Source organism: Desmodus rotundus, chromosome 9, assembly GCF_022682495.2.
Source record: "Desmodus rotundus isolate HL8 chromosome 9, HLdesRot8A.1, whole genome shotgun sequence".
In the NCBI taxonomy this organism is placed as follows: domain Eukaryota; kingdom Metazoa; phylum Chordata; class Mammalia; order Chiroptera; family Phyllostomidae; genus Desmodus; species Desmodus rotundus.
Genome location: NC_071395.1, coordinates 34,346,113 through 34,361,845, shown reverse-complemented (window position 1 = coordinate 34,361,845; position 15,733 = coordinate 34,346,113). Strand labels below are relative to the sequence as shown.

General features: G+C 44.1%; 1 protein-coding gene across 1 annotated transcript in view; it reads left to right on the top strand.

The window, feature by feature from the left end:
- The window catches only part of MSRA (methionine sulfoxide reductase A), a 337,518-nt gene extending 335,633 nt beyond the window's left edge, over window positions 1-1,885 (top strand). Inside the window, exon 6 of the mRNA XM_024569042.3 lies at window positions 1,121-1,885. Coding sequence (XP_024424810.2) covers window positions 1,121-1,285 — 165 coding nt within the window. The 3' untranslated portion in view covers window positions 1,286-1,885. The remainder of the gene's footprint in view (window positions 1-1,120) is intronic.
- Window positions 1,886-15,733: the final 13,848 nt, after the last annotated feature.

Sequence of the window (15,733 nt, the reverse complement as noted above, 5' to 3'; positions counted from 1 at the left end):
TAAACCCTCCATAATTGCTACTTTACCAGAAAGTGTCAAAACTCAAATCAGAATGGCGCCTCGTTGTTACTTCTAACCCCTGTAAGGAAACCGGCTGCCCCTGAGCCTGATCCTGTCCCTGATCGGATCCCAGCCTGCTGGTCAGGTCCTCCGTCCATCTTGTTCGGGCTCCGAGGGCCAGATGGAGATTCAGGGAAAAGGTGAATGTTCTCAGGGAAAAGCCAGGGCAGTGAATCATGCTGAATGTTAGGATTGGGGTCCTGACGCTCTGCAGATGTGAGCAAGGACTTCCTCTCAAGTGGTCCGACGGGCGGTCAGAGATGGGTCAGTTCCCCATGGGAATTGCACCCCTGTCCAGAGGGGAATCAGCGAAACCGGGGCCGAGTCTCTGTAGCCTTGTGCTCAAATGCTGCCAGCAGCCTGGAACAGGGAAGAATTAGGGCACAGCTGAAAGCCAAAAGGGAAAGGAAACGCACTGAGATCCATGGGGAACAGTGTCTGTTTCTTAATCCGTCTCCTGCCCCAAATAGCTCGGCTCTCCTCCCCCAACCTGTGTTTATGTGTCTGTTTCTCTCCCTGGCAGCAGATGCCACCAGGCCTTCAAGTAGGTCACAGAGGGCGGCGATGAGCTCACACGTGCCCTCAGGCCCGTCCTCTGCTCACCTTGCTCCCCAGGACCTGGGCCTGGAGTCACAAAGCCCGGACCCCACCTGACCTTCTGCTCCTCAGGGCATCCTGGCAGGATCCCTGCCCCCAGGACCCTCCCTCCTGCCTGTGAGTGGGCAGGGGGCTAGCCCCTGAGCTCCTGGTGGCAGAGGGGGCAGCCCTGGGTGGTGCTGCAGCCTCCCTGCCTTGTCCTGCTGGTGCCCCTGCATCCCCTCCCACTGCAGTTCTGCTGAGTGCGCCCCTTCTTCCCAGGGCAGCCGGGAGCCATGTGTCCCTGCTGTTTCCCCTGGGAAATCAAGGACATTATAGCTTGCCCAGAACAACCCAGCTAGGGAGTGGCAAAGCCCAGGCCGGCAAGGACCCACCGCACATCCCCAGCCCCACATCCCTGTCCCTCCTCCTGGGAACCGTCTATGCCCAGGATTGAGTCCTGATGGTGCCTTTCTCTCCACAGGTTCTGTCAAAGAATGGCTACGGCCAGATCACGACCGACATCCGGGAGAAACAGACGTTCTACTATGCGGAGGATTACCACCAGCAGTACCTGAGCAAGAACCCCCACGGCTACTGCGGCCTCGGGGGCACCGGAGTGTCCTGTCCACTGGGCATTAAAAAGTAATTTCTCCCCAGGTGGTTGGCCCTTGAAGTCACAGCAGAAACACTTTCAGTGCACTGGGCAGTTCTTTCGTAGCTCACGCCGCGCAGGGGCCTTTGGAAGTGCACACAGCACAAAGGCCGCCGTAGAATACGGTGTGCGGAGGTGCCGTTCACCGTGGCACATTGATAACATGGAATTTATCTTCTAATTAGTTGTGGTGGGAGGAGAGCTGTGAGACTTTTTGGATCATTTGGGGTCTGAATAAGGATAATGAATATGCTCTGTTCGCTTTTCTCTGGTCTGGGAGCCTGCCCTGGAAGCTGGGGAAGGAGGGGGGCGGCTGTCGGCCGGCTGGAGCAGCTGGAAGTCCTTCATCTGAGCCCTGTCCCGCCTCACATGCCCTGCACCCACCAGTGCCTTAAAATTTGCAAACATTTATAGCCTCAGTGAATCCTTCACTGAAGTACTTTGTTCTTTAACCCTATCCGTGGGTAAGGGGCTCTCTCTGTCTCTGTGCAGCCCTCCTGGGGCAGAGAAAATGGGAGTTAGCTTGATCAATTCTAGCGCGTTGCTTACAGCTATGAGAAATGCGTGTTCTAATAAAAATCTACAGTCTAATAATACAAACCGTGTGATGTCTCACCCGTCTTTTGCTTGTTTAGGTAGGATATGTCGAAGTTTTGTAAGATAAAAGCCTCAGAGTCACTCTCCCCCAAATGGGAAATAAGATTGAAATCTTTGGAAAACACGTGCACCTCTGGCTCCTTGCAACTTTAGCAATGATAACTTCTTCACACGCGTGTCCCAGCGTCGCATCAGGGGCTGTTCCAGTTGGAGAGGACAGACACGTACAGCCCCTGCCCTTAAGAGTCTTTATATTCAAGACAAGGGTGGGGGACAGAAGCCACAGACATGTAAACACATGAATGAATAGTTGCAGGTCCTGAGAAATGACAAGGAGGCGACCAGTAGGGTACGGTAGTCAGTTGTGTCTGGGCCTGCGGAGCCGCCCGAAGGGCTGGGTTAGCTGCATTGGCCACGGGAGGCCTCGGCGAGGTGGTGAGACTTAAGTGGAGAATTGAATGATCTTAACGCAGCAAAGGAGACACATAAACACAGGTTGGGGGAAGAGAGCAGAGCTATTTGGGGCGGAGACGGGCTAGGAAATAGACATGGCTCCCCATGTAGTTAGCCTCTTTCTTCTCCCTCTGGATTTCTGCTGCCCGCTAAGCATAGGTGGGCCTAATCGCTGTCCGCATCCCCACTGGGGTTGCCGGAAGGAACTGCTTTCTGAGTAGAAAAGGACCAGGACATAAAAATGGCCGAAGCCAGCAAGGAATGTGTGTTGGTGGAGAAGCAGAAAGGCCAGGGGCTGGAATAGTGTGAAATCAGGAGGGTGACGCCCCCATAATGACATTAGTGCCTTATATGAGTGGTCCCCAACCTTTTTGGCACCAGGGACTGGTTTTGTGGAAGACAGTTTTTCCACAGACTGGAGGAGGGGGATGGTTTGGGGATGACTCAGGCGCATTACAGGCAAGCTCCCCTCCTGCTGTGCGGCCAGGTTCCTAACAGGCCCCATCTGGTACTGGTCTGCAGCCCAGAGGTCGGGAGCCCTCTTAGAACGAGACAGGAGCTCCCTCTCTTGGTCATGGAAGGACACAGCAAGAAGGTGGCTGTCCACAACCCAGGAAGCCGGCTCTCAACACACATCACATCAGTGGGCACCTTGATTGTGGACCTCTCAGCCTCCAGCACGGTGAGAAACAAATGTATGCTGTTTAAGCCACCTAGTTGATGGTATTTCTGTTACAGCAGCTCAAGCTGACAGACAGGCAGCCTGTGCTGATATCTTTTTGTGCCTCCAGTTCCAGACTCAACTCTTCTTCATCTTGCTCTTGCGCTCTCACTTTAACTTGGATCTGGCCAGCAGGAGGCACTGGCAGGAGACTGAGGGTGGGAGATGAGTGAGGTCAAGGCATTTGCTCTCCCTGCAGGTCCGCATGGGCTGGCTTTGTATGGGGGTAAAAGCTCCATACTGTTGCTCGTTGTGACCTGCGACGCCGTCTGTCCGAGGCTTACCTAGACCGTGTTCCCGTGGTGCTCACTCCCTGTACGAATGGGACTCTCCTTACTCATGCACTTGGAGTGTGCCGTCGGCTTCCTAGCGAGACCTCACAGACACCACGGGGGAGGTAAACGTTCTGCCATAATTAATTCCAAAAATTATTATAAGAAGATGCTCTTGTTCTATGTTCATGTCAGTTAAGTAAAAGCACTTTTTAAATACTATATTTTAGTATGTAAAAACACAGTTTTAGAGCTGGAAGGGCTGTTATCAATAATTCCGGTGACTGCTCTCACTCTGTAGGCGAGGAAGCTGAGGACCCAAGTGCCACAAGCTCATGCACAAGTCAGAGGGAACCCCCCTCCTGTGGTCTCCCGGCTGCTGGCCTGGGGCCTGGCCTCCAGGGCCACCAGGGAAGCATGGCCCTCTTCTTTAGGTGATAGAAACTAGAGAATATTTGAAGACAGAACTTACTCTCCCCAAATAACCTTTTCTAGGCTAAACAACTTTCTAGTTTCTGCTAAAATCCTGATTCACAGCTGCTGGCCGGCAAGGCTACATGCTCTGGGCCCTAAAATGAAGGTCATTTGTCTAAGGTTGTGTTGTCCAACATGCTAGCCACTAGCCACAAGTGGCTACTTTAGATTTAAATTAATTACAATTAAATATAATTAAAAATCCAAGTCCACAGTTGCACTATCCAATTTCAAGTACTCAATAGTCACAAGTGGCTAGGGGCTACCATATTGGGTTTGCAGATACAGAGCATCCATTATCACAGAAAGTTCTGTTGGACAGCACTGGAGCAAGAAGGGAGTTTGATGGGACTTGTGTGTCCTTTGATTTTATGATTTCCTGTTACTAATGCAGTCAAGTCATCTCACTGGCCCACAGGATGAATAAAAGCCTAAGTATTTTTCATATGGACTAAGACAGAGCCCTCCAATCGCATTCTTATACCCTTACTCTATCATCATTTTAACCTTTGTTATAGGAATGTGTACATCCACTCTTTGTTTTGTTTACTTAGGCCTTGCATTTCAGTTTGTTAAAATAATTTAATTTAGAATCTGACATCTGCAATAATTGCTTCCCTCTCCTGGTTCCATGTCATGCATGGACTTCATTAGCATTTCCTCAATATCTTCTTGAAAGTCATTATGCAAAATATTGAACCGGGCAGTTCACTGAGAAAGATATGTCACTTGGCTTAGGTCTTAGAGCGTTTATTACACTTGGCACGCCTTGTCACTCTGCTGCCACTCCTGACCCCTCCTCTCTCAATCTCTACTAGAAATTGCTGCCAGATTTCATGCCTGTTCCTGCTGAGCCCAGAATTCTGAATATGCCTTCAGAATTCTTCTCCACAAAGGACTTTGGGCAGCCACTGCCGACCAACCAGACATGGTGTTCCAGGTGAAACCCCTTTTCTTCCGGGCAGACACCAAATCTTTGACTGATGCTTGGGCTATCATGTCTCAACCAGTTGTAAATTCACCTAAAAGAGCAATTGTATAAACAGATATTATTTTAGCTACAACGTAGTAATTAGAGAACGAGGCAGATGCTTTGTTGACATCTAGAAACACCGCAGAAGCCAATGGAGAGATCAACTAGAGTAAGTAAGACAGACCTAACTGAAAATGCTGGGTATGCCCCTTACAGGTTGAATGACATCAAAAAGGTCACATGAACTCTCTGAGACTCAGTTTCTCAGAGTGTAAAATCCCAGTGAGATACCACGCTACACCGGTTGCAATGTCTAAAATCAAAAAGACTGGCCATGCCAAGTACTGGTAAGGATGTGGGGGAACCGGGGATTTCATATGCTGCTGATGGTCACTACTTAGCAATAAACAGGATGAATCAGAGACATGCAGCAACACGGGTGAACCTCAATATGCTTGTGCTGAGTACGAGAAGAAAGGGAAAGAGAGGGAATGCTGTACGAGTCCAGTTACGTGCAATTCTAAAGATGCAAACTAACCCGTGCGGACAGAAAGCAGATTGCCTCAGGACTGAGCTGGGGAGAGGCCATGGAGTGGGATCATTTGATTCTGATCAAATAATCAAATAACAAATTATATAATATAATATGCGAGTGGGCTGACTCTTCTGTTTCATTAATCTATTTGTCTATCTGTATGCCAATGCTACACTGTCTTGATTACTATAGATTACTAGATAAGTCTCTTTTTTCACTCACTGGTCAAACATTGATAGTTTGCCTGCTATGTATCGGTCACTGGATTGGTTTAATACACAATATCTTGTAATACACATTTTTATCTGTTTAACAAATTAATCATTCCAGTAAACCTACTTCAAAATTTGTACTCAAAAATGCATTGATTTTTAAATAAAATGATGAAAAATTAGACTTTTAACAAGTTAGGCACACCCTTATCGTGGGATGAGGTGATTTAAATTCACTGCCCAGTCATGCTAACTGCTAGATTGGTCTTAGAATCAGGGAGTGTGACCGGCGAAAACCAGGGAAAGTTCTGAAATTCAAGCCCCTCTCTAGTTTCAAATAAGACACTTAAATGGTCTTGTCTATCATTCAGCATGAATATTCTCTCAAGGTTGATTTTGTTCTTTATTTCAAGAAAAAAAAAGTGCTATGAATAGTCAAAACCTATTTTTTCTGGCCCTGACAAGTTCACGTAAAACCATCACACAATCACTGAATTTTCAAAGCAGGCTTCACAGGGCCGTGTGGCCGGTCACCGGGAGCAGCCCGCAGCCCTGGGAACAGGACCGCCCTGGGCTTCAGGAAGGGACGCGGGGAGGATCTGATCTCCATAAAAACTCGGGTGTCAACACAGTTGTTTTTAAATCTCTCTTCGGAAATGTAAGCTTTAATAGCGGTATCAGGGGACTAAAAGTTAATGGGGAAAAATACAATAAAGATTAAATTTTAAAAATCTTTAATAGTTTATGTCTTCGCTCTCAAGTGTATTAAATCAGTTTATGCTCTTAAGCAAAATCAGGTAATGTAAGTTCTCCAACTTTTTAAAAGTTCTCTTTTAATGTTGCCCTTGAATTTTAGAATCAGCTGTCCCTTTCTATAGAAAAGAATCCTGCTGGGATTTCACCTGAGATTACATTTACTCAGAAAATCAATTTGGGGAGAATTTACAGCTTAAAAATATTGTGTCTTGCAATCTATGAACACAATATAGTTTTCGGGTTAGTTAATTGATGTATTTATTGTGATGTAGTTTCTCTTAATGATGTCTTACAGTTTTCAGTGTATAGGTCTTGCTAAATATTTTTTAAGGCTCTCCCTAAGCGTTTACATTTTTGTGGAGCTGTGGTAGGAGCCTGTTAAGTTTCACTTCCCCACCGTTCACTGCCCGTTCGTGCAAACACAGTTGGCTTTTGCACGTTGGTGCTGTGTGCGGCCACCTTGGAAAACGTTAATTCTGGTCTCATTGTTGTAGTTTCTATGGGATTTCCTCCTTAGGTGATCGTGTCATCTGCAAATAGAGGCAATTCCACTTCATTTCCAATCTGCGTGCCTTCCCTCCCCGCTGTTCCTTATTGCGATCTGGAGCTCCGGGACGATGTGGAATGGAAGCGGTAAGAGCAGACGTCCTGGACTTGGGGAAGCATTTAGTATGATGTAGGGTATTTCAGACAAACTCTTCGTCAAGTCTCCTGTGTTCCCAGTTTGTGGAAAGTTTTTTTTTTTAAATCAGGAATGGATGTTGGATTTTTGCCGATGATTATCTGAAACTAGGAGGTGATCACATGAGTGTTCTTCATTAGCCTGTGACTGTGGTGAGTTACATTGATTTTTGACTTGTTAAATCGACCTCATATGCCTGGGGTCCATCTATTTGGTCATGACATAGTATCCCTTTTATATAATGTTGGGTTTGATCCGCTAAAGTTTCCTTAAGAATTTTTGCATCTATGTTTATGAGGGATATTGGCCTGAGTTTTCTTGTAATGTCTTTGTCTGATTTTTTGTATCAAGGTAATGCTGGCATCATGGAATCATCTGGAAGGCATTCCCTCTTCGGTTTTATAGAAAAATTTGTTAGAATTGGTATGAGTTTTTCTTTAAATGTTTCCTAGAATTTGCCAGGGAAACCATTATGTTTTTAGTTTTCTCTGTGAGATGGTTTTAACAGCAAATTCAATTTGTTTAATAGACATAGAGCTATTAAGATGATCTATTTCTTCCTGAATGAGATTTGGTAGTTTTTGTTTTACACAACATAGTTTATTTCATCTAAGTCATCAAAGTTATTGACTTAATAGTCCCTTCTCTTCTTAATAACCATAGAATCTCTAGTGCTGTTTCTTCTCTCCTTTTTCCAATCAGTCTTTTTACTAGTTTATCAATTTTATTGATCTTCTTACTGAACAAGTCTTGGTTTTATTGATTTTTCTCTGCAATATTTTCTATCCAATTGATTTCTGCTCTGATCCTTATTATTTTCTTCATTCTGCTTGTATTAGCTTTGCTTTTCTCTCCGTTTTAGTGGTCTCTAGTTGGAAGCTAAGATCATTGGTTTGGGACCATTTTTCTTTCCTCATGTAGGTATTTCGTGCTGTAAATTTCCTACTACCTTTGTGGAGCCTCACGAGTTTTGATATACTGTGCTTTCATTTTCACTTAGCCAAAATTATTTTAAGTTTTCTTTTTTATTTTTTCTTTGACTTGTGGGTTATTTATAAGTGTGTTATTTAGTTTCCAACTATATGGAGATTTTCCAGACATCTGTTATCAATTTCTAATTTAATTCCATTGTTGTCAAAAATCATACTTTATATATTGCGAATGCTCTGGAAATTATCGAGACTTATTTTATACTCAGGATGTGGTCCATTTTAAGTGGTTTTAGTGCCCTGGAGAAGAATATATATCTTGCTGTTGGTGGATGGAATGTTTTATAATTGACAATCATTCAAGTTGGTTGATCATGGTGTTTAAGTTTTCTGTATCCGTACTGATATCCCGTCTACTTTTTCCATCAACACTGAAAGAGCATTGTTGAAATACTCAAATATAATTGTGGATTTGTCTAGTTCTCCTTCCAGTTTTGCTTCATGCATTTGAGAATTCTGTGCTAAGTACGTAGACATTTAAGATTTTTATATCCTCTTGATGAGTTGAGCCTTTTATTAAAAATAACTTTTTATTCCTAGTGATATTCTTTATTATGAAATCTAATGTCTTATGTTAACATGGTCGCTCCAGCTTTCTTCAGATTACTGTTCAAAGTACATATAATTTAATATTACTTTGTTTTCAATCAATTTGTACATTCATACTTCAAGTGAACTTGTATGCAGCATATCTTTGAGTTGGGCTTTTTAAGTTGATCTATCTATGGCTTCCTTTGGGGTGTCAAGACCATTAAATTTCATGTGGTGATTTATATGGTTAGGTTGAAATCTTCTATATTTTTGTTTTCTACTTGTCCTACCTGTTCTTTGTTTCTCTTTTTATTTTTTCTCACTTCTTTTTGGACATTGAGTATTTTTTTTTCTTCCATTTTATCTCCTTTTTTGGCTCACTAGCCCCATCTCTTTGCTATATTACCTTAGTGTCGCTTTAAGGTCTATAGTATACATCCTGAATCTACCGCCGTCTACTGTGTTGCTATTACATCACTAAAATGTGTCCTGTAAGTACCGTCACACAATACACTTCCATGTCCCCACTCTGGTCATTATGCTATTATCTACATTTTATTCTATGCATGTTATAAACTCCACAATACATCGTTATTATTTTTATCTTAAACAGTCAATTATGTTTATTTAAATAATAGGAAAAATACTTTATATTTACCCACATAGTCACCATTTCTAGTCTTCTTCACCCCTTCGGCTGAGTCATACTTCCATCTGGCATTATGGGCCCTCTGCTGGAAGGGCTCCCCTGGACGTTTCTCGCAGTGCAGGTCTACTAATGACGGGTTCTTTCAGCTCTTGTATGCCTGAGAAAGTCGTTATTCCACCTTTGTTCATGGAACATACGTTTGCTCTGTGTAAAATGCTAGATTGACATCTTGTTCCCCAGGAATGTATAAGATGTTGCTTCCTTGTCCTATTTTGGTTTGTGTTGTTTCCAGTGAAAAATCTATCACCCTCTTGTACTTTTTTTTTTTACCCATTTGGCTGCTTTTAAGATTTTCTTTTACTTACTAGTTTTAAGTAAGTTGATTATGATAGTCTGTAAAATTGTGTTACCCCAAAATAAAATGTTTAAGTCCTAATCCCTGATATCTGTCAATGTGACCTTATGTGGATATTCTTTCCAAATAAACCGAGTAAAGATGAAGTTGTACTGGATTGGGATGGGTGCAGGGAGGCAAAAGTGACTAGGGCCCACAAAAATCATCAGTGGCTTTGCACGTAGGTAAGAACTGGTGGTGGAGATTATCTCTCTCAGCAGGTAGTAATTGAAACCATGTAATTTAGTGAGCTCCCTGATGGAGCTGGTTTCCTAGGAAACGTGCAGAGAGCAAAGCTTGAGCCCTGGGTTTGGTCCAAGGTGGAGTGGCCGGAGGGAGAAAGGCAGCTAGAGAGGCTGTGGTGTGGACGGTGGGCCTTTAAGGTAAGCACGCCCAGGGCAAGTTCTCAACCCGCACTTACTTGTTTCTGAAAAGGAGCTAGTGCTGCAGCTTTGCAGGGGCCTGTGAGAATTCAAGGAGATCTGTGTAAAAGTTCTGTGGAAAGGTTTCCTGCAAGTGTCTGTTATTGAAGAAACTAGGAAGCTCCGAGTAATGGAACCAAGGTTACAGAGAGGTGGTGGTATTAGAGTCACTGAATGCCAGAAGTGGGAGAGGCCTTTGGGGGTCCCCTAATCCGACCTCCACACAGGAAGGAACCGAGGTGTCGGAGACATCAGGATGACGTTGTTATGAACCTGCTACAGAAAGAGTCCGGGAAATGAGGTTTCCAAGATGTCGGTCACTAAACCCTGGTAGAGGTTAGCGGGGCGGGCATGGTGCTGAGTATCAAAACCTGCACCCGGCACACAGTGAAACGTGGGTGACCGTTTAGTACCTCCCCTACTTGGCTGTTCAGAGGGTAAAATGATAGAACCCTTGGGAAGTCCTTAGTGCTCAGAATTTGCCAACTTGCAAAGACACTTTTGTCAAGACACACTTAGAATGACTGACTCCTTGACCTCATTTTTAACCCCTGTCGGGGAACCAGCTGATTTGGTTCAACCCATTTCTGTCTTGATCGAATTCCTTGTTTCATCTCCTAGGCCTGCCTGGTTTCACGGCCGTCAGTCTCCTTTAGCCCAGCTCGGAGGGCAAAAGGAGATTTAGAATTCCATGTGAGTGCTCAGGGAAAAAAGAATGAGTTAAGGAACAAGATCAATACCGAGACTAGATCTAACGTTCTCAGAAGACCTTGGGTCTTCACTCTAAACAGAATCAGTCTCAGTCTAATTAATTCAGGTGTGAAGGCACAAGCCCTGGACCCGCCCTACCTACTCTGTCCCAGCTGGAATCAATGAAATGGGAGTTGAGTCTCTGTCATCTTGTGCTCAGATACCCTCGTTGGCTGGTAGCAGAGAGAATCAGGACATAGCTCAAATACAAAAGTAGAAAAAGAAACGGGCTAAAATCCATAGGGAGACCTTTCTATTTCTTATTGTCTCCTGCCCCAAATAGCCCTGCTCTCCTCGCCCGATTTGTGTTTATGTGTTAGGTTCTTTCTCTTGTCGCAGATGCCGCCAGGCTGACAGTCTTTGAAGTAGGTCAGGAGAGTGGGGATGAATTGACCCAGGCCCCTGAGCTCTTTCGTGCCTCCTCCTCACACCCCTCCAGCTCCTGGGCCTGCCTTCCCTGGCCTCTCAGGGTGCTCTCTGTGCCCCAGGACCCTGGGCCTTGGGGAGTCCTCAGTCTGGCTCCAGGAGTGTTGACTTGCAGGCTTTTAGCCGTCTTAGCTGGAAGGAGACAGTAAGGTAGATCTTTTCTCTCCTGAGCACTTTTTGCCTCTCCCAAGTCCTGAGTCCTCTCATCCCGCTCTAGCTCTGATCAAATGATGTCAGAGGACAGTTATGTGTTTTTCACAGCAGCAGAAAACCACTTCCTTCTAGGACTTCCACCACATTGGGGGCTGTTTCAACCAGGCGAGATCTCAGTGAGGGCTCCCCTGTGTGCAGTTGTGACAGCCTTGGTGAGTGAGCAAGGAGTGGGTTGTAGCGCCCGGCAAACCCTGTGTCAGATGCCAGGAGACTGAGACTGAGAAAGTACATGGCTTTCCCAGTGTAACCCAGTAAGGGACAGAATCCAGGGTCAAACTACCACCTAACAATTCTACTCCAACCCACTTTCTGCTGCTTCATTTAAAACGTGCATTACCCATGAGTACCTCTCTCCTTCCTTGCTAACCTCTGTTAAGACTCCAGGTCCAATTTTTAATCTTTTCCTCAAGATGTCCTTTAAGAGAATAGCAGTGACATGCTGTGACCAATATTTGAGAGAAAAACCATTATATTATGCCGAAGATTATCATCAGCAGTGTTGAAGTAAAAACCCTGATGGATACTGTGGACTGGGGTGGGAGCAGGGAATTTTCCTTTCCAATGTATTAAGAAGATAATCTTTCAATTTTCCCTTCTGGATAGTGTGCTGTAAGTTGTAGTAGGCCAGTCCTCCCACTGTATCAACAGAAAAACTTGATAATTTTTTAAAATCACAGCATAGGAAAGCTATGAGCGCAGTGAGGACAAAATGAACTGAAAATTTCAGAGAATCAACAGCACTGCTATGAAGTGAGCTGCGATTGCCAGCAGGTTTTTCTCCCCTCCTCTTCTCTGGGGACCTTTGCTGGTGCTGAGAGCAGGCTGGGGATCAGACTTGGTTCAGAAAAAGATCATCTGCAGAAACAGAGAGAAGACAGTGAAGCTTTCAGTGGTCGTGGGTCTGGAGGAGAAACAGGAACTCAAGAGGCCCAAGTGCACAATGTCGAGTGGAATGAGTGACAAGCTAGATTACCATCTTCTTAGAAGTCCGAGGGAATTGTCTTGCAGTCTCCAAGGTTTAGGGAACAAAGATCCACCACAGGAAGGAGTCTGCTACAGCTCACCACTTGAGTCCTCCAAGCAGGTGCCAGCTTGAAGCTGCCTGAGCTGAGAAGCTGGAGGTGGAGGTTGGGAGCCCCAGTCTCCTGCAGACTCTCAAGGCTGAGATGTTTGAGACCTGCTGGGCTCTTAAATCAGGACCCTGCAAAAGCCACGCCCAGAAAATAAGGGAGAGAAAGTCTGCGTCTGTCTGAGGTTTGGCTGCAGAAGCAGCCGCCACCCAGCTCACGCCCTGACTGGATCAATGCAGTCAGCCCTTTAATCTATCATCCAGCAGAGGACGAGGTCTTCTCGTGTGGAAGCTCTTTTCCCTTTCTTTTTCTAAATACACAATGTCGGGGGGTTGAATTAATTACGTTTAATTAAAATTTAAAAAGTAGAATTACTAACCATGCAAAGAAGCAAGAAAATATAACTCCACAATCTAGACATTAACATTGCCAATATAGATGTAAAAGCAAGCCAACTGTAGGCTTCTTACATGTGTTAAATATAAGAACACAGAAAGGTTGAAAGGAAAATAATAGGAAAGAAATTATGTAACCACTAACCAAAAGATGGCTGGTCAGGCTATACTTACATCAGAGTAGACTTTAAGGTATGAATAGAGACAGAATCACATAGGATTCAGACAGTGGAGGTATCAGATGCAGAGCTTTAGATTGACAGTCATTAATATGTTAAATAAAGTGGAGGTGAGATAGACAGAATGAATGAAAACATTCAAAACTTGGTGCAGGGATTAAACAAACAAACAAAAAACCCCTAAAAAACTCATAGACACAAGGTGACTTGACTTGAGGTGGTAAACACACAATACAATATACAGATGATGCATTATAGAATAATACACTCGAAACCTATCTAATTTATTAACTAGTGTCACCCCCATAAATTCAACTGAAACATTTTTAAAAGAATTGTAATTTATAAAGAATCAGTGGGTCTTATAGAGCTCATAAAATACAGTATCTTGAGTTAATAATGAAATGGGTAGTTTCCACAGCGTTTTAGGCACAGCAGGACACAGAATTAGTGGACTGAAAGGCAAGTCACGTGCCGAGACAAGGAAAAGGAGACCTGCATAACATCAGAGTCACACGGGACACCTTCACAGTGTCTCTCACGTGTACAACTGCAGTTTCAGAAGGAGAGTAAAGGATGAGACAACATTAATATCTGAAAAGTATTGAATGAGCATTTTTCAAACCTTACGAACATCAATCCCCATCTTCAGGAAGCTCAGAGAACCTCCAGCAAAAGAAATGCAAAAGTACCACAACTTGGATTTCATAGTAAAACTAGTGAAAACCAAAGACAGAAAATCTTCAAAGTCGCCACAGGGAAAAAAAAAGACACATTACCTTCAGGAGAGCAACAATAAAAATGGCAGAGGACTTCTCAACGGGAACACTGGAAGCCAGAAATAATGACATCTCTCAAGCAACAATGGAAAAATAAGAGACAATCTAGAATCCTAACCCAGTGAAATATTCTTCAAAAGTGATGATAAAAATGTTTTGAAGCAAATGAAAACGGGGAATTTGTTGCCGACAGGCCTGCGTGAAAAGAATAGTGAAAGGGAGTACTTCCGGCAGCTGGAAAATGATCCTGGACGCAAATACAAAATACGAGATAGAAAGGGTAAATGTGTGGGTAAATAGAAATGAATATATAGTGTTATCAAGCAACAACTGTAATGTCTTTGGAATTTAAAATATAGAGAGAGCTAAAAAGCACAACAGCAGCGAAAGGTGGGGTTTGCTTAATAAAATTTAAAGATTCTAAGCTTCTACCAGCATCAAGGAAGTGTGTTGTCCCAGAGAAAACAAAGCAACGACATTCCATAGGTTGTACCTTGATTTGGGGCAAAACTCAGACCCACTAACTTCACTCTCCTTTGCCGAAGCAGAACTGACATGTGATCCCTCTAAGTGAATTTGCTGGGGATAAATATGAGGAAGGCCTCATTACTACCTGTCTTCACACAGAAAGTCAGAAAGCAGACAGAGAAATAAACTGGCCCAGCGTCACACAGCTTGCAAATGACATGGCCAGAACCAGAACACGAATCCAGGACTTCTGACTAAATGACACCAAGTTCCCTGAGAGCAAAGCCAGAGCAGAGCACTTCCAGGCTCAGATCACACTGGCTGCTGCAGACTTGAGTTCTGCTTCTCTCATTCTCATCTCTGCAAGTGTTTCTTCAACTAGCAGTCAGCAGTCAATAGTGAGAATTTCGGGGAATAAAAGTTTCCGAGACCGCGCTGACGGAGGAAGCCAACTGGATTCAGAAGCTGATGTGAGACCTCCCAGGCTCCAACCATCTGTTCCAATCCTTCCCCCATTCTGGCTGGATGGCCATTTGGGAAAAATCTGTGCTCTGAAATTGTCTCCTTCTAGAGGTGCTTGGAACCCACCAGGAAGAAGCCTTTATGTCCCCTGTAGCAGGGCACTAGGAGGGGCTGTGACTCTTTTGTGTCCCGTGATGTGGGGGGATCCACGGTCTCACTTGCTGCTTAGAAACTCCTCATATTTGGGCTCCCTGGGAAGTCCCTAAGGATGACAACAATCACAGCCCTCAAATTTTGGAGGACAGCACAAATTTAACATAATTTCCAACAAAAGTTAATCATTAAATGTGTATAGCAGTGTCTGAATTGTTATCTCTCCATAAGAATTTTAGCTTTTACATTTTTTAACAATTTCATTAAGGTATGACTTACATACGATAATATCTACTCATTGTAAATGCACGATGTTTTCTGTTTTTTGTTTTTTTAATTTTAGTAAGTTTATAGCGGTGCAGCCATCACCACAGTCCAGCTTGGGAACGTTTCTGTCATCCCAGCAGGTCCTTTATGCTCCTTGGCAGTTAGCTAGTCACTGCTCCCACCTCAGCCTCTGATCTCATTTCTGTCTATTGATGTGCCTTTTCTGAACAGTTCGTGTAAACTGACCTACACAGTAGGAGGCAGTGGTATGTGTCTGGCTTCTTTCACATGGCGTCATGGTTTCGCCACTCGTCTATGGTGCGCAGTGTGTCAGAGGTCCATTCCATTATGTTGCTGTATAGTATTCCATTGCATGGCCACGCCACATTTTGCATATCCATTCGCCACCAGTTGATGAAAACCTGGGTCATTTCCAGACGGGGCTATAATGAATAATGGTGCTAAGAACATTCAGTACATGTCTTTGTAGGAACATAGATTTACCTTTATCTTGGGTAGATTCTGAGGAGTAGAATTGCTGTGTTGCATGATAAGTTTTTAATATATTTTTAAAATTTTTATTGTTATTCAATTACAGTTATATGCCTTTTCTCCCCATC